Source organism: Choristoneura fumiferana, chromosome 12, assembly GCF_025370935.1.
Source record: "Choristoneura fumiferana chromosome 12, NRCan_CFum_1, whole genome shotgun sequence".
In the NCBI taxonomy this organism is placed as follows: domain Eukaryota; kingdom Metazoa; phylum Arthropoda; class Insecta; order Lepidoptera; family Tortricidae; genus Choristoneura; species Choristoneura fumiferana.
The window spans coordinates 5,143,789-5,163,752 of NC_133483.1; the positions used below are offsets into that span (position 1 = coordinate 5,143,789).

Genomic DNA, 19,964 nt, shown 5'->3' on the forward strand with positions numbered 1-19,964 from the left:
TATTTTTCATCTGAAAGTTGGAAATCCCATTTTGGTCAACGCTATCTTCCAGTCCTAGGAATGGAAATGAGGAAGATGTACACTTTTTTCGGTGTAACAAATGCATGGTTTCTGTGAAGCTTGACGTAAATGTGAACCCCTAAATAGTGTTTTAATTCCCATATCCGTATGATACGTAAATGGTTGCTCGGTATACAAATCGCGACGAGTATAAAATTTCACTGTAATGCAAAATTTTCTCAAGACTTTTGGGCAAAAAAATAAGTAAAGAAGTTGTTTGCAAAAAATAATGTCCAGCAAAGTACCTACCTCTGAGTTTTTCGAAATTCATGTTCGGAATTAGATTTGAAATTTACCACGAGCTTTGCGGTGAAGGAAAACATCGTGAGGAAACCTGCACAAACCTGCGAAGCGATTCAATGGTGCGTGCGAAGTTCCCAATCCGCACTGGGCCCGCGTGGGAACTATGGCCCAAGCCCTCTTGATCTGAGAGGAGGCCTGTGCCCAGCAGTGGGACGTATATAGGCTGGAATGATGATAATGATGATGATGAAAGTACCTACCGGTAGCCCTGTCTTTTATTTGCGAGGTTTTATACCAACGCATAGCAACGCATCTTTAACATGTTTAGCATGATGGTTTATTTTCTTACTTTTATTTAAAAAATAATAATTTCAGACTTACTGTACGCACAATTATTTTTAGTAAATACTAAATACTTCATTATTGCACAAAGCTGTCTTGCTTAATATTTATATACTAGGTTTTTTATATCGTTTCACAGAAATAGATAATGGTGAATGCGATTGGGATTCAGAGTACATTCTACAATACTTAATACCCTCTGGTCTACTGAATGGTAAAATAAAACTACCGTATTATGATGTTACTTTAAATGGAGGAATTTTCAAACTTAGCAGTATGCCGAAGTCCTGCATTCACTTCTTCTGTATTAACGCTGATCGCCCGTTTGTTTCGTTTCTAAAAGATTGAGAGTCATATTTTTTCAGCAGTCTCTTCCATGGATTGGTATAGCTATTTATAACTTTATTTACGAAGTATTTACATACTTAATTTAACTTTGGAATGTATCAATTACACGGTCTGAAAGTGCCGCTGCGCCCTAACGCAAATTTGGTCAAAAATTTTATGCCGTTATAGTATAGACATTGAATGTTTCATTTGTCTGTACACTACAGTGTTGTTGTTGGGTGGGGATAAGTATACTTAGTTCGATCGAGCGAAAAGACAAAGAAAATTTTACTGTTCATTATTTTAACAAGATATCAAGGTAGGAACGCATGTGTGAGTAGTGCAGCATGTGAATGTTTTATTTGGACATATTTAGCATGATATTTTCAAATTTAAAATTTTTGTACGGCACGCGATAAAATGAAATCTAAAATAATTGTCGCTACTTTATATAGTGATTTATTTAATTTGTTATGTTTTTTAGTATTACTTGTAGTAGTTTATAATATAAACAATTACATTATTTCCCTCGGAAAAAGTTTTTGATCCTTTTTGAAAACTTCTGAATAACCTAGTATCAGAAAGAAACTGATGAAAAAACTGCCAAATGCTTTAACAAAAGTACTCTTAAATTAACCATTAACTTCTAATTACTTTGCCATATGTCTATATCATCGCAAACTTTCTATTTTTTACTACCTTTACATTTTTTGGTTTTTTTTTTCTTCAAAAAAACCAACCAAGTGCGTATATTCAATATAAATGCGGCTAATATTCAATATTAAGTTTTTATCCAATATTGAACCATAGCTAGGTAAAGTAACAAATTTATCGGTTGAATGATAAATAATTTGCGTATATAGTTATATTATACTTTAGTTGGTCAGGTAAAGTAAACAGGTGCCTACAACGAAAGTGATAAAATTTGATAAGTAAAACTAGTACGATATCGTACGATTGTATGTCAATAAATTTGCATGTTTCGGCGGTGGCGGTTTAGAATTAATGAACTAAAATAATTACTTTGCTCACCCGCGACCTTATGATACTCGTAGCTACGCTTATGCAAGATATAAACCCCTAATTCAATAAATGTTTTTGAATTATTTCAATCAACATCGCATGCATTTTCATAATATTTGTGCCTTTTTTTTAATTACAATTAGACTAACAGCTTTTTTTATATATAAGAGGGGGCAAACGCGCATGCGGGACTGCTTAGTGTTTAGTCTGATACAAAAATAATGTTCAGTCTCGCGTTCGATACACTATCGAGGCTTGGATGTATAATATGTGCACGAAATATATAAGTATCTTTATGTTCATTTAAATTTGATTGTATTTCTTTTTATTTTCAGTTTTTCATGGGTTGGCAGCTCCGCTATTTACACCTCCAACTCCGAACTTCAAAGTAGACAGACCATTTTATTTTGAATTGAAAGCTAACAACACCACAATATTCAGTGGCGTTCAAACATTTAATTAAATAGTAAATAATAAAATTTATACAGCTAAAGTGTGCAAAATCTCTTGATTTATTAAATTATCCAACTATAGCTCTTTTTTATTTTTTTAACAATTTATTTTATGAAGAAAAACAAATGAGTTGGTCACAAGATAATTACATTTAAATAATCTTGTGGCTGCCTCGATTTTTCTAGCATTCTCTCAGTATATATGTAGTAGGGCCTACCAGCGACCTACAAAGGTTTCGTTTTGGAAGAAAAACTTGGTCAGAGTGCCTTTGGAGATATACCTAGTCTTGAGAATTAAGTATATAATATGTATATTCCAGAATTCGGCATAGCGTTCGCGAGTCTCCCTTTGCCTTCAAGAGAAAGATTTTTCATCGCAGACCGTCCGTTTGTTTACCACCTTAAAGAACGAAGAAATACTTTGTTTAGTGGCGTATTCCGAAATTAGGTATTATGAATATTTACATGCACGATTGATGGTAAATAAAGATGTTTGAATATTAATTGACTTCGCAATGCATGTTGGTGTGGGTGATGGGAAAGATTCTTATTAAAAAAATACTGAGCTTTTTAACATGAGTTATTGATTCACGCATGCCATTTTTATTTAGTAGGGCACTTGATTATACGTGCTTTGTTGTACCTATATCGTTTGTATTTTTTAACTAACAAGAAACTTTTTTATTTCAGTTGTTGAAGCTGAGGCCTACTCTATGGCAGTGGGGGTTTTTCCACCCAGGAAATATTTCTTTAAAGCAGATAGATCATTTTATTATGAATTAAAATATCACAAAAATACAACATTATTCTGTGGCGTACAGACATTTGATCAAAAATAATAAACTCTCTATAGTAATCATTTGTTTTATTTTTAACCATCGGAAAACACATCATTAACTTTTTATTCATAATAATAATAATTTATTCAAAGTATGTGGGACATTGGCTACATTTGCAAATTATAATACATGAAAATAGCGTATCACCAGACCCTACTTTTTCAGGTGTACATATATATTTTAACAATAAAGATCTTCATAAAGCACTCATTGCGAGAGATCGTCTAAATTTTTATTGACACTTCATTATTTTATACCATTTTTGATGATTGGCGAGGTAAATACATACCTACGCACAGCACACATTAAAGGTACACTCGAACCGCAACTTATTAGGTACGTTCTTACAAAATGGTCAAAAACAAAACCGTCGCACGAACACGAAACACTCTTAGAATGAGGGTTTTCTGATAATACTAGGGGGTGGCATTAGTATCAAGTGTAATCCATTTAACGTCACAGCTTTGCTTGATTTTGACTAATTTAGTTCTAAACCAATTCTTTAATATGATATCGAAAATACAAACTGAAATATAGATGCATAGAAAAACCAGAAAAATAAGACCAGCGCTGGGAATCGAACCCAGGTCCTCTGCATTCCGTACCACGTGCTATACATAGTGACACCACCACTGAACATTGATACAGACACGAATTTCTCCTATGCACCACATATCTCAGCTTGTTTGTTTTCCTATTTAGTCACTTAAGCTCAAAGTGTCCAGTGGTGGTGTAGTGGTATAGCACGCGGCACGGAATGACGAGAACCTGGGTTCGATTTCCAGCGCTGGTCTTATTTTTCTGGGTTTTCTATGCATCTATATTTCAGTTTGTATTTTCGATATGGGTTTTACGGGATGACCGTAAAAGTAACAAAAAAAATTGGAATTGAAATTAAAAAAATACAAAAAGATTCCAAAAAACCAATCTTTCATGTGACACAAATGTAAATGGACCTCAGGACACTAACGCCCCCTATCATATTTTGCCTGTCAAAAAACCCTAATTAAATAATTTCCATGGCCAGTATGGTCCATGCCTTCCCTAATTTAAAGAGCGGACGTATTACCATCTCCTGTCACAAGTGTTTTGTGATTTTACATAATATATCATTCTAAGTTTTGCTTACCAATATTTTAAATACGTAAATTAACTCTGTCTGTCTGTCCCTGTTACCTCTTCACGTATACACTGCTAAATTGATTAAGATGAAAGGTATAGAAATAATTTGAGACCCTGCGAAGGAAGGACATTAGGATAGTTTTTATCCCCAAAAATTGCATATTTCGAGCGGAATCCTGATAAACGAATTTCCGTAGACGGAGTCACGGACAACAAATATTAATATATAATATAATAATTAAAGACGCAGTACAGTAAGTGAAATCTTCAAAACATAGACAAAAAAGCTTTAAATGTTAACGCTATAGGAAGCACATTGCACGTGCGTCCGCAATTACGAATTGAAACTTTTGGGCTTTTAATTTGCTTCATAATACCAGTGCTTTTATATCTTTAAGCTTCGCTTGATGGCTAAACAGTATATTAACATAAACTTTTTTTAATGAAACCTGGAAAAATTGCATTATATTGCAAAATTTCGCAAATACCGAATTTGATCCTTTGTAGGTATCGTTTTTTCATTTAAAATTAAATTTATACTAAAAATATAATGCTTTGCACCACACCACAAATTGCAAAATAAAGGGTAGTTTTGCTTAAATTGAATTTCTTAAGTAGCTTTAAATCATTTTGTTTAATAAGCGAGTAACAAAAAATTATTTTATTTCAGAATATGATACCGGGAGGAGTGGGGGAAATTATGTGCCGGAACTTAAAGTAGATCGGCCGTTTTTGTTTCATTTGAAAGTGGAAGAAAAATCTCTATTCACTGGAATCTTTGGTCTTGGAATGGATCATGCTACACCCAAAGCGCCGTAAGGACTAAACATTGATATATTCTAGATTTATTTTTCCGATCACTAATATTCCAATTTTATTTATTTAATCAGCTTTTATCATAGCCAGTACAAAACTTTGATTACTTTTAGTAAAAAAAAATACATAGCGAACATTACATTCCAACTATATGGACTTGCACTACATACAGTGATTTTGATTTTTGGGCAACTTTTTTATTTATAAGTTTAAATATTTTTTACTCTTTTACAATATACCTATTCTTATTTATATCCAATTTAAAAGTATATTTTTTTATTTTTCTATAAGTAAATCTATATATAATGTTGTTTTCAATGTGATTTATAATAATTACCTAAATTTATCAAAAATGCATTTCTGTAAATTAAAAATAAAAGTTATTTACTATTTTGCTAAATTCTATGCTTATATTGCAATAGTTAAATCGTGATAAAATTTACCACAGTGGATACAAAATCTTTTGCTTCTTGTTTTAAAGTTGCTACTCAGAAATAGTTTATCAACCGCTAAATGTTTTTTTTATTTACAGAAACAGTATAATTAAATTAATATTATTTCATTTCAGACCTCATTCTTGTGTAATGAACGGCGGAAACCCAGACCTTTGAATCCAAACAGCCCTTCATTTTTCATTTGAGCCAAGATCACCGACACATGTTTCTTGGAATCTTAAGACTGGGAATGTAACAACTATTTTGTGATACTTATTTTTAATATATTAATTATAAATTAAGTGATTTTATAATTTATTGAATGTTTGAATAAATTTATAAGGAATTTATTTCTTTTCTTCATTGGTAATGATCTGAAAACTTTTTAACCCGTTAGGTATAACATATTTAAGTCTCTACTAATGTCAAACACTCATCCCCGTGGTGTCTTAAATCATCAGTGAGCTAGAGAGAGACGCATGCTCTGCATAGTATCGATGACTTATAGAACTAACGGCAATTTAATAATTATTTGGTTACCGTCCCGTGGGTATCGAGTGTTAGACATAAATACAGGTTGTATGTTATTTACAGGATTCCGTTTCACATTATTTTCGCTGCCTCTAGTGATGAATTTCCAGGCTGACCACCCGTTTCTTTATCAACTCCGACAAGTAGACACAATCTTATTTAATGGAGTCTACAAATCTTAGGTATAGCAGCTTTAAAAATAGTCTATATTGTCTCCTCAACATCATATGCTTCGTTTTTTTTAGCATTAGAAAAAAGGTAAGCGAACTTGACGTGTCATTTCATTGAAAAACACTTTTGAAAAATAAGTCACAGCACCTGTGTACCAACTAGCAAGGACTTGGTATCATAAATCATAACATAAGTATCTAATAGTTACTGTTTTTTTTTACTTTTTCAATTAAAATATTGTTTCCCTTTTTCTAATGCTAATAAAAGCGAAATAAAGTCCTAAACAAAAAGTTTTATTAAATTACCTGTAGAAAATAAGTCACTCAAACACGCAAAATATTTGTCAGCATTGAAAAAGCTTGTCATCGAGTTATGTCCCTGTAGCTTACCCACTGGCTAAAATTGTATTGGTCCTACCTGTATTGCACATCATCAGCATGTATCTTATACATGTATACAATTTACAGCTCGAAAATAAATAAAAAATACATTTTTAGGTATACACAATATACAAAAAATAACTAATACGCTATTACAAAAGCAAAGAACAATAAAACTAAAACTAACTTATTATTAGTCTATAAACCTATATTTACAAATAATAATACATTTATTTTGAACCATTTGCATTTTTCAGTATTCGGTGTTTCTTACCTGAGTGCCGTCATACAGGATGAACTTTGGTTCCAAGCCGACCATCCATTCCTGTTCATCCTTAGAACGGGGAAGCGTTCATTGTTTCAAGGCGTACTCGTAGATTAGGTACAATACTTGCATCAATTATCACTTTAAACCAATGTAGTTTACGCGCAAATATACTAATACACTAACTAGGAAGTAGTTCTTAATTACCTAAAATTTTCTTTGATAGATAATTGAAAAATTTACAAAAATAACCCTCCTTCGGGCAGTCGGGTAAAAATGTAGTTGCCACGTCGCTTATCAGAAACATGTGAAATATAAGGAAATAATGTACGAAATACATAATAATCATTTGATCCTTACTAATGTCATAAACACAAAAGTGTGTTTGTAAAATACTTACGGGAAAAAAAACTGAGGACGCGCGATAAACGATATCTTCGGGCAACATTCATCGTTCATCGTCAAATTCTGAAAAATTTGCATTAGGTACATTAAAGGACTGTAATGTATTTCGTATATTATTCTTTTTAAACTTTTACTTTAACCTATATTGGCTATATTTTATTATACTTACATGTATATGTATATGCTATAAGTACCGCTTCTTTTCTAATTTGCACTGCTTTTTTAAATTTTAAATTTTCATATCGTACTCTATTTATACAGCTGTCTTAGTATAATATTATTAGTACAAAGAAAGGTATCTGCAGTGAAAACATAAACAAATTCGACTCAATCCATTTATTAGACAATAGTTATTTGTGCAACAAGAGAGCAAAGTTGTTTTTTCTGCGAGTGTTGATTTTAGATCTCTAGCAAGCGATGGATTCTAGGTTAACACACGATAATAATATGCTAAAAAAAACTTTGCTCTTGTGTGACACTTACAACTTTTCATCTCAGCAGCGAGAACATAATATTAAATGTATAAAATACAAAATGGTAAAACCACATAATATTTGCAAAACAAACTATATAAAAAATGTTTATTAGTTAAAATTAAAACATTAAGAAAAAAACATTAACAACCAACAGACGATTTGCAATTTTGCGGTTATATGTGTATTCCAACGTTTAATTGTTTTTTTTTAAGCTTTCTAGATATACAATTTCAAAATCGAACATAGAATAGAAAGTGACAGATCAAAGTGAAGTTTATCTTTCGAATTCAGTGACTGGACCCGGCACTTTAAAAAAAATTAAAAGGACACTGCCCCACGCAGTGGGCAAAATCGCATTTTGCTCACTTTTTAGAACTTAACCATGACATTAATTTAATTAATAAACTAAAATTCAGACTTTGTTAACTTCTAACAAAATTATAACTGCCAGCAAATGTAGGTACCTACAGCAAAGTAAATTGACAAGTAAGTAATAATCAAAGTTTCTTTCGGTTTTCATTTACACTTACTTGTCAATTTACTTTACTGTATATTGCTGGCAATTATAATTTATACTTAAAGTTAACAAAGTCTGAATTTTAGTTTATTGATTAAATTAATGTCATGGTTTATTTACAGATATTTCTGTTAATTTAACCTCCCTTAAAAAAGCCTGGCTGCCGGTAGCACTGCATTTGTTTTTTACTCATATTTGTCCTCAATAGAAGTTCAACTAAGTTCATCATCACATTTAAGATCTTTGGGGCAGGCTACTATTTAACGTCTTTATAGGTAGGTATGTTTATTTTCACCCAATCAATTTCAATGACTCTGATCAGGATCTATAATTTAACTTTGCTCTGTAAGTAAGTAGTGCACATTCAGCAATACAATACATAAATTACTTAGTTTCACTATTTCGACATAGCAGACTTCCACAAGGGGATGACGGAATGCACATTTCAATTAAACTTTGTGGTTTAACCGCATATTTGCAGCCGCTTTAAAATGGTTTTACTTCCACGTATCGAAAACCGTCGAGCTTTATACGTGATCAGAACATTTGGCTACCTACTTAGTAGTGTTTTGATTTTCTCGTAAACAGGAATTGCTTGCTGACAATAACCTCCTCGAAATATAAAACATTTTTAAAGGAGAGTGGGATAATTGGCCTAATGACCAATAAGGACAAGCGATATGTCACTGGATAGCTTATTCTATGTCCTAAAACTTTTACTATGGCAGGTAGTCCCAAATCTTTGTGTGAAAAAAGTTACCGCTGCATAAAAGTTGGTTTTTCGATACTAAGTAAGTTCCTGTAAGTTGATGATTTTGTATCATGATTTTGTTTTGCGTTTTACATTTTTTTTTCGAGATTGCCCGCCGTACAAAAAATTGTAAAATATAAAACCTTTCCAATGGTATAAGGCTTGTCGTTATTGGCTCCTAGGCCAGAGTCCATAAAAATCTGCCCATCCTCCTTCGTCTACAAAATTCAAAACATCAAATCCAAAAAAGATTGAAAAAATGCGATTAACTAATTGAAATAAAGTTAAATAGTGGGATCCTGGCTTTTTGCCGAAAAATTGTTTCCCAAATGATTCATTTCCCAACTGTGTCATACAAAGGATTTCTATTCTGAAACTGCAAATAATAATGTTTCTAAAGAGACCGTCCCAAGTTATACAAAAACGTTATCTATAATGTCATATTATAAACGTTTATAATGCATAATGAAATAATTGCTAAAAGTGGCTCCGAAGCGGTAATCCGCTGTGTGATCTGCCTACCCCATTTGGGAATACAGGCGTGATGTTTGTGTGTGTGTGTGTGTGTGTGTGTGTGTGTGTGTGTGTGTGTGTGTGTGTGTAACATGAAACACTAATTTCATAAAGCATACCTTTGGATTAGTATAACAGTTATTTTATACGCTTTCATAAGAAATAACATGTTTATGGACTAAATTCATATTATATAACATACATAAGGTATACCTTTTATAATACGTAATAACGTCTTATATAACATAAATATGATAATAATATCAATTGATATACTTACTTTGTTTCTAAAATACTTGGTAAATTTTAAAACCAGGAAATTAGGTGCTTTAATTTTTGTATTGCAAAATGTTACTTCAAAATTTGTGCGAGCGTGCGAAGCGAGCGAGCAAAGCGGAGCGAAGCTCCCGCCTTAGCCTTCGATGTTGGGTTTTTTATAGCAGCGAGGAAACCGTAAAAGTGAAATTTAAAAAAAAAACTTATTTTTGAGCGTTTTGTTTTCCGTTGTAAGATTAAGGGGCTGTTTCACCATCCATTGATTAGTGTTAACTGGCGGTTAGGTGTGATGCCGTCTCTATTTGTTTTGTTCTAATAGACGGAGATGGCATCACATTTAACCGTCAGTTAACACTAATCAATGGATGGTGAAACAGCCCCTAAATGAATTATATCATTTTTGGTTGTTAAAGGTTATGAATATTATATTATTTGATCGTTATACTCAATGTATTAATGTCCATAGCTAATTATACATTATTCAATTATATATTTTATCATTATACGTTATGAGCATTATAGCAAACGTATGTTATATTTAAAAGAAATGTTGAAATGAATATCATTATGTTTTGTTTTTATATATTCTATTACTTACCCGTTTCTAAATCCTGTAGAACCCTGTAGGTTAGGTTAGGTAAGTTTTATAATAATACTGAAATACTTTCAGTTTCAAAAATATAGTTCGTCCATATGAAACAGTTGGGATTTTTTTTAACAAAAAATGAAAACGGCTTAAAAACCTTGAAAATAGTTTTCTACTACTTTGAAGTTGATGCCTTAGCACGAGCCTGCAGGAGTGGAACTATAGTCGTCTACCTCACCTACATACTATAACAATATATTGGGCTTCAATCACTCATGCTGGCTCGTGCTGAGGCACCGACTTCAAACTACTAGAAAATTATTTTCAAGGTTTTGAAGTCGGTTCCATTTTTTCTTAATTTTTTTTTCATAATTTTTAATGATTAGTAGCCAAAGTGCATCTCACAACGATTCCATGAAGCTCAAACATAGCATAGTTATATCATTTTATGACAGAGTCGCGGTACCTATGGTCTTCTTTATTAGGGTCCAGTTCACCAAATGATACTTTCTGAATGTAAATACTTAACTTGATGCTAAAAATGCCAAAATCGCTATAGGTGTGCTTTAAAAATTCGAGGGATGCCCTCGATTTCTCTAAGATTCCACTATCAGATCCTGACTTGGTGTCAACGGGACCACCTCGGAAGTATGTCCTTTAGAACTAAAATAGAATTTTGAAATTCAGCCCACAATTGGCGAAGTTATCGCGTAACAAACATACAAAAAAAACATACACTCTGATTGAGAATCTCCTCCTTTTTTGTAGTCGGTTAATGATTCATCTAGAAAAAAATATGTCGGCGAAAAATTAGAGAATTTTAATATTTTATAAATTATGTTTTTTTCATTTTTTTTTTCATAATATTTAGGCAGTCCGTTACAGCAAACGCCTTCATAACGTATCTTTAATCTAGGAAATTTACGTTTTACACTCGTATTTGATTTAAAAACATGAGGCAAACACCACCAAAGCGATTCAATTTCGATGCAGATGGAATGTTTAAACACTCTCTTAACTTACAAGCAGTCGTTGATAATGTTTCTTTTGAAAACAAAGCCTCTGATTAAAGTCAGTTGAAATATTTCAGCCTTCTTTCCGGTAGCCACCTCAGCATTCGTGGGACCGCCGCCACCCGTACCTGAGTTCCGGGCGGACCACCCATTCATGTACATCTTGAAATCTGGAGACAACAAGCTATTTAGCGGTATCTTTGCTAACTAGGTTAGGTTATATATTTGTCTTGATTATATCTTTGTCTCTTTTAACTAAATCATCAACAGATTCATGTTTATAGTCAAAATACCACAAACGGGACTTATCAAGCTAAAACACACGAGTAATATTTACCTCGACGTTTCGACGTCTCGACGGCCACTGTTATGTGGTTGGTGTTGTTTTTTTTCTTCTCTAAATTATAACTGACATATTGTATACATTTTTAATTATTATCATTATTATGAAATTAATTCTTAATATTATATTCTTGATTATATAGGTCTAAATATATGAATGATGTCAACTACTTAGAATCTTTTGATACAAACTAGGGAGTCCTTATTGTTAGCATGTGCTGCATGTATCAAAAAAATAATATTTGCATGACTTATACAGTCTAAATGTATGAAACAAAAAATCCTATAACATCATATACCTAACTATAATGTACTACATTTACCGCAAATAAATTTCATTTCATTTCATTTCATTGAAACGTTGAGGTAAATATTACTCGTGTGTTTTAGCGTGATACGTCCCGTTTGTGGTATTTTGACTATGAGTGAAACATTAGATTCATGTTTAGACTGTGGATGGTTGTTTACCTAATCGCATTTTTTATGTTTATCTGTTATGTGACTATACGTGCCTTTTAGGATTTCGTGGCGACTGGTAAAAACTAGACGTTCTTGTCGAAATAATTTTTTAACGTGTAACATTGACGAGCCAATTAATATCTATAGTAATTGTTAAGTAATTAAATTAATAAAATGTACATCTCCTTATTAGGATAAACATATATTTTGAATGACAGTCCAAGTCATCAACAACTGTAACTAAGAAACCATTCAACTATGTGGCAAATCAAATATGTGACAGTATTAAACAATAAAAATTACCATATCGTTTTATTTCATTTTATTATTACAGTACGTAAGACACTTAGGGAAACAATTAGCAAAGCGTCATGCTTGCATTCTTTGAAACTCAATTTTCGGTGGCATTTCAATCACTTCTTCGTTTCAAAACAAAGATTTGGAGTAGTTCTTAAATAGGAACTTAATAACCTTTTAAGTGATTTGATAATTAAGTACTCGGTCAGTTAAACTGAACCCTGAACCTTTTAGCATTTCTGTAAATAATATCTTCGAGGTACCAAAAAATTCCGAAGACAAAACTACTACAAACAAGAAGTCTAAAACTAATTACAATTGATGCAAATACTCTAATCTTGAAAAAATCTTCAAAACTGACTCTTCAAAACTGGCGGTTAAACTATTTAAGCCTCCTTGGTGATAGAATTTACAGCATCCGAAAGTACACCGCTGCCAGACCCAGATTTCCGAGCTGATCATACATTCCTGTACTTCTTGAAATCTGGAGACAGCGTGTTATTCTCCAGTGCCTTTGCTGAGTAGATTGGGTTAACACCATTACCGACATTCATGAGCACATTAATATCAAGTAACTTATGTAGATAGTTGTCCTATTACATTCATCTTCTTTACCTGATTGGAAGTAATTTATTTACTTATTTCATAAACTCTTAAATTGGCCTTGTCTTTTTTATTTCAAAGTCTATCTTAATTCAATTTGGGCTATAACAAGCACTTTTGAATGTCAAAAAAAAATCTATCATCTGTTCGGAAAAAGAAACTCTATTGAGAAGAACGAGGTACATATGATTTTTTAGACAAATTTACAATGTTATTTAATGACTTACATCACAAATATTTAACATGGGTCTCTATAGTTTCCCATAACATTTAAACTCCGATTTTAACAATCCATAACGTTATTCATCATAATTTTTGCAAGTCATAAAATTGGTTGGTCAAAACATTCGATGTCCATATAGTATGCCATTCCATAATATTAAAGGCAATAAACTAGTTTATAATAATTGTTATAAGGTCTTTTTTCGCAGGTCATAATGATTGGTAGTCACCTGATAAGTTAGTCATAACATTAAACGTCATAATGTTAAATTCAATAAAAACACTCATAATAATTATAAGAATGAATTCAATTATTTATCTGAAAATTGAAATACATAATATTTTAACTACCGAATGTATGCCTAACTGTAGTTGTATGCATAATAATCAAAGTTCATAACAAACAATTTTTATAGGAACATCGAGGATCAAAATCATTTGTGAAGCAATATTATCCGGGCTGCTATAAAAAAAATACCTAACATCGAAGGCTAAGGCGGGAGCTACGCTCCGCTTCGCTCCCGCCTTAGCCTTCTAAACCTAACCTATCCGAGTCGCTTCTGCTCCGAACCGTCTTGCTCGCTCGCTTCGCTCGCTCGCACAAATCAAATTGTTTTCAACATAATTTCTATTAGGCATACCTATTGTCTAAAGTCGTAGTTAAAGAATTAGCACTTTCAAATGTATGCCTGGAAATGTTTCTGAGTAATTATCTATATGCCTATCAATATTATGGATTTGGTTTCTTAGACCTAGACACTTTAGGCATTAAAACGATATGACTAATAATCATTAGTACGGTGAAATATATGGCTTAAACTATTTCTGAATAATAATCGTTAGATTTTTGAACGTTATAGTTAAAAATGTATGACTTTGGTGATTATAGAATTTAATATTATATGCCATTAGTATTAGAGCTAATAAGCATTATACTGAACAAAAAGTATGACTAGTGATGTTTATGTTTATAAATTATATGGATATCAATTTCTGACCATCGAAATTCGGAACAAAAAATGTATGGGAAACAAAGGGATCCCATTTAACATATTTAACTACATTTTTAACACAGTAGATTCGCTGTTTGAAGTAAGGAATCGCGAATGCGGATCGGAATTATTTACAAAACTCCCTGTCCATGATAATCATTAATTTTATAGACGCCTTAGATCTTAATGTATTCTTAACAATAGGTTTTAAATCTCGTATCTGTTTGATCAGTTATATTTTTAAGATTTTTTTATGAAAACGTATGCAATTTCCCAGAAATTACTTTTTTAATGAAATTAGTGATGCTTACTTCCTTTTTTATTATTATAGTAAATAAGATACTCCAGGAAACTATGTACATAGTGCTTACTTAACTATAACTAAGCTTTTTTTTAATAGGCTATATGATGTCTACTGGCCAAAGGCCTTGCCTTTCTCCTTCCACTAAGCTTTATATGTACTTGATTTATTCAAAACAACATTTTTGAAGGTAATGAATTTGATTTACTAATGCTTAGCATGTAGCACATCAACAAATTGAGAGTAATAGTAATAAACTTTTATTTTAGGAAATAAGATACTTCTAGAAATAATTTAGTACTTAACAATAACTAAGCATTATGCTTGGTTTATTAAGAAGTTAATTTTGGATGTAATTGAAAAGCTTCTACATTTCAAAACTCAAATTATGAATAGGAATCGAACAATAAACACTAAGAGACATATCATAAGTAGAGCCAGCTACTTAGCTGGACCAAACGATTTATTAAACTCTGGATTCCAGAACCTTTAGTATTGCATTCGTTTAATACCTTTTCTTTACAAATATTACGAAGTTATTTTGATCCCGAAATTATACTTGCCAACTAAATTTGTTATTGACTGATCTTAAAAATGAAACGAATTTAAAAAACTATTTCAGTCTTCTTCGTGGGCTATGCAGCATTCGCAGGACCACCGCCGCCTGTGCCAGTGTTTCGTGCTGACCATCCATTCCTGTACATCTTGAAAACTGGGGCCGACAAATTATTCAGCGGTGTTTTTGCTAATTAGGTTAGGGATACATTACAAAGTTCATGTATCCGTCTAAAATAATTTAACATATTCATCAACACGTCCATATCAAGTAATGTAATTGGGTGATTAACGTTTAACTTTTAATACACGAACGAAGTAACAACAATAGTAATAAACGCTAAGAGCTAACTTGTCGTATCATTTCTTTTTTGTTCTTTCACGAAATAAGATAATTCTGGAAATAATTTAGTATTTAACCATAGCTAAACATTATGCTTGGTTTATTTAAACAGAAAATTAAGGCAATATTCAAAACCAAACTACGAATAGGAATAAATCCCATTAATATTACGAAAATATCCAGCCAGTTAGACAAAACGATAGATTAAACCCTGGATTTCAGGACTTGCATTTCACTGAATAGGTTTTCTGTGCAAATGTTTCGAAGCTATTTTAATCCTAACACTACATTTGCCGACTAATTCTGATACTGTTTCAACTTAAAAAAAAACAGTGATTTGATGTCTTTATAATTAAATTTATTTTCAGTCTTCTTGGTGAATTATTCAGCATTCGAGGAACCGCCGCCACCCGTATCTGAGTTCCGTGCTGACCGTCCATTTCTGTACATATTAAAATCCGGAGACAACAAGTTATTCAGCGGTATCTTTAGTGATTAGGGATACATTACAAACTTCATGTTTCTGTCTTAAATAATTAAACATATTCATGTAATATTTAACATGTATGTAATACACCAACGAATTAACAAGTACATTAATAAACGCTAAAATCTACCTCGGCCTGTTTTATTTCTTTTAAATAATGAAATAGGTACTTCTAGAAATAATTTAGTACTTAACCATGGCTAAGCGTTATGCTTGATTTATTACAAACAACTTTTTAAGACAGTTCAATAGCTATTACATTTCAAAACCAAACTAGGAATCCCAATTAAACAAAAAACATATTAAGAGATATGAAAATGGCCAGCCAGTGAGACCAAACGATTGATTAAACCCTAAATACTTGCATTTGATTTATTGGTGCTCTATCGTTTGCCCGAATTTCATATGCCATAATGTATCGTTTTCCCTAATTTTCATTTGCCATGAAGTAATTTATTTCTGAAATAGTATTTTCTTCAGAGTTGATATTAAACTAACCTAACCTAACCTACTGCATTCTATAAGATGACATTTAAAAAAATCCTGAAAACAGCACGATTCTATATATTTTAAGGCAAATGTTGGTATGGCAAGTGAAATTCGGGCAAGTAAAGGTATACGGATTTATCAGCTATTCTGTTACTGTAAACTATTAAATAGTCCTAGAGCTATATTTACTGAGTAATTCAGATACTATATCATCTTGGAAAACAAAGATGATTTAGTTACTTTTAAATTAAAATTATTTCAGCTTTCATGGTAGCGTATGCAGATTTTGTGGGACCGACGCCGCCCAAACCTGAGTTCCGTGCTGACCGTCCATTCCTGTACATCTTGAAATCTGGCGACAACAAGTTATTCAGCGGTGTCTTTGCTAATTAGATTAGGGGTTCATTACATATTTCATTGTTTCTGCCTATAATCATTTAATAAATCCTTCGACACATTCATATCAAGTAATAAAGTGTACTTTGTTGTCCAATTTCATTCAAGTTTGTCTAGTTATGTGACTAAACGTGTCTTTTGGATTTTCATGGCAACTTGTGTGAAATTTGACGGGTTTACTTTGACTAATTTAACATGTAACACACTAATTAACAACCAATAGTAATAAACGTTATAATCTATGGCATTGTTTTATTTAAAGGTATATGAGATACTTCAAGGAATTAGGTGATAATTAAATATAACTAAGCGTTTTGCTAGGTTTATTCGAAACTTTTTTTTAGAAGTATGATCTAGTAGTATTAAGTATAAGTATTTATAACCTAACTTACAAAAGTTGAAAACTCCCGACATTGTCATTTTAAAATTCAATATCTCAAAAACGGCTGAACCGATTTTAATGAAATGTAGCGAAGAACCACTGAAAAGAAACTCTCTATCACCTAAAAAGACGCACTGTAAACGGTCCATCCGTTTGAGAGCTACAATGCCACAGAAAGACAAACTCATCAAACTCAAATTTATACGTCAAACTTATGATACTTCACCCTCTTTTTGCCTCGAGGGGTTTAAAAAAAACCTATCGAGAAACATGAGAATAACCAAACAGTCAGACCAAGCAATATATTAAACCCTAAACTCCTGAACCTTTAGAATTCGCTCGTACCTAAAATACCACGTTCCCAAAATAGCACAATTTTCAAAATACTCATTACCTACTTATTCACCAACCACATTTCTAGCTTACCTACCTGATTCTCGTTGAACCACATTACAAAATTGAAAATAACTCAAGGAAGTGATTTTTGTGGTGAAATATCTTATTTTATACATCTAGTATGGAATGTAATAAATAAGTGATGTTATTTAAAAAAATGCGGTATTTTGGGAGGGAACGTGGCATTTTAGACACGCGCGTCAGAATTTACACGTACCTTTTACTCGTTCTTCAAATGAAATTTTCATTTTCAATTTTATGTACAAATATTTACAAGTTATTACTAGTCTTAGAACTGCCCTCACCGACCGGTGCAGATACTGTCATTTGAAAAAATAACTCGGCTGTTGTCCTTAAAAAAAAAACGCTCTGAATATATAATAATATTTTGTTACCCAAGAAAATACCCAATCGCTCATTTTCAAATTAAATTAAAACTACCTACTACTATTTCAGCTTTCTTTGTAGTAGAGTCTGCAGCATTCGAGGAAACGCCACCGCCCGACTTCCGTGCTGACCGTCCTTTCCTGTACATCTTGAAATCTGGAGCCAACAAGTTATTCAGCGGTGTTTTTGCTAATTAATAAAGTGTTAAATAAAGCAAAGTTTATGTGACGACTCGCTTGATTTTCTTTGACATAACATGTAAATGTTAATAAATACCGTATGTGCCAATTTAAATAAACTCAATTTAATGACAAAATGATAGTTTTGATTCGTTAGTGTAACATCTGGTAGCATGGTGAACGGTTGTGTTGCTCTGATGATCAACTATGGTTGTAATAGTTGTGTTTGTGTGATGTGTGTGTGTTCTAACAGCATGAAGGCGGAGGCGCTGCACGAACACACATTTGGTGCATAGACCTAGATATCGTAAGGTCGCGGATGAGCTCATTGATATGAGCCTCCACGAAGTAACGCCAGATTCAATAAATTATAGACAGATTGTTATTTATTTATTGAATATTATGTAATTCACATGTCAATAAGTACAATATAGCACTAACATTATGAAACCCGGAAGGGCGCAGCATTTTTAAGAGAGAGAGAGTTTCCAAAACAATAAATTGGTATCTTAGAATAGAATGAAAATTGTTGCAATAATACAAAATCAAAATAGAAAAGTGAAAACTGTATAAATAATAAAATCCTCAAAAACAAAAGCTATAAAAATAGACAATAAAAAAGAGTGCAAAAACATAATTATAAAAAAGAGGTCTGTCACCAACAAAAAGAATAATTAAAAAAAATAATTGTAATAATAATAATTGTAGTCATGCAATACTCTTATGTCAGAATGTTATTGGAATAAGTCAATACAATGTTCTCTTCATAGTGCGTGTTTAAACATTTTCCTGGCTCACGCAACATTTATAAATTCTAACATTTTCTACTAAACCGAAAGGTGCATAATAAACCGGTATTGCAACCACCTGCCATTCAATTACCACAGCGCGGGAGCACCGATACAAGTTATCGTTAATGAAAATGAATAGATACCCAAGACAATGGAAACTCAAAATACATAGCGGCAACTAGCACGCATGACTGGCCATATAAGTTACTAGTGGCCTTCTTGGTTCCGGCCGCATTGTCCGAACACACCCCACATTACAGCACCAATTTGTAAAAGCATAGCTTTACGGAAACTAGCTGATAGACCGACCTTTTGTGCCTTAATGAACGCTGTCAGACGAACAAACCTCGCGCCAAGGAGATTAATGTAGGCCACCTTTCGCTTTCCATGTTATCTTTATGGCGCGCATTGTTTACGGCGCAATGTCATGATTTCACTTAAATATTTAAACACCAATTGTCTCTGTAATTAAATATTTTTGCGCAATGAAGATGGGGTCCATATCGACTCGCATACGTCTTATTGGAAGTCTGAATGTAATGTTTGTCAGAATGATCGTTTGTCATAACTCTTTTTTCTCAAAATCCAATAATTGTTCAGAATTGTTATAAAACAAACCTGACCTAACCTGTAGTTTTCTATAGGATGACCATTTAAAAATTTCAGAAAACTGAAAGGTTTTAGTGGGAAAAAAATTATGACAAACGATGATTCGGTCAAAAATTACGGTATGACTAGCGAACAGTATTGGAACTTTGGCGCTCCCGACATACCCGTTTGCTCAGGGACGTGTGAAACTAC

The 19,964-nt window shown here is 32.4% G+C and overlaps 1 protein-coding gene across 18 annotated transcripts in view; it reads left to right on the plus strand.

Moving 5' to 3' along the window:
* LOC141433150 (alaserpin-like) overlaps window positions 1-18,509 on the plus strand; it is a 41,180-nt gene extending 22,671 nt beyond the window's left edge. For 3 of the 18 annotated variants that reach the window (XM_074095039.1, XM_074095038.1, XM_074095032.1), the window contains one exon: window positions 2,331-2,528. Coding sequence is in view for 13 of the 18 variants with exons in the window: in XM_074095032.1 (XP_073951133.1) it covers window positions 2,331-2,458 (128 nt within the window). In the remaining 5 variants the exon portion in view is untranslated. Of the gene's footprint in view, window positions 1-2,330; window positions 2,529-2,767; window positions 2,927-3,137; window positions 3,304-5,078; window positions 5,224-5,792; window positions 6,009-6,252; window positions 6,372-6,997; window positions 7,123-11,619; window positions 12,646-15,380; window positions 15,901-16,024; window positions 16,273-16,894; window positions 17,271-18,262 lie in introns of those variants that run through there. The other 15 variants (XM_074095040.1, XM_074095024.1, XM_074095035.1 and 12 more) reach the window with 14 other exon arrangements.
* Window positions 18,510-19,964: the final 1,455 nt, after the last annotated feature.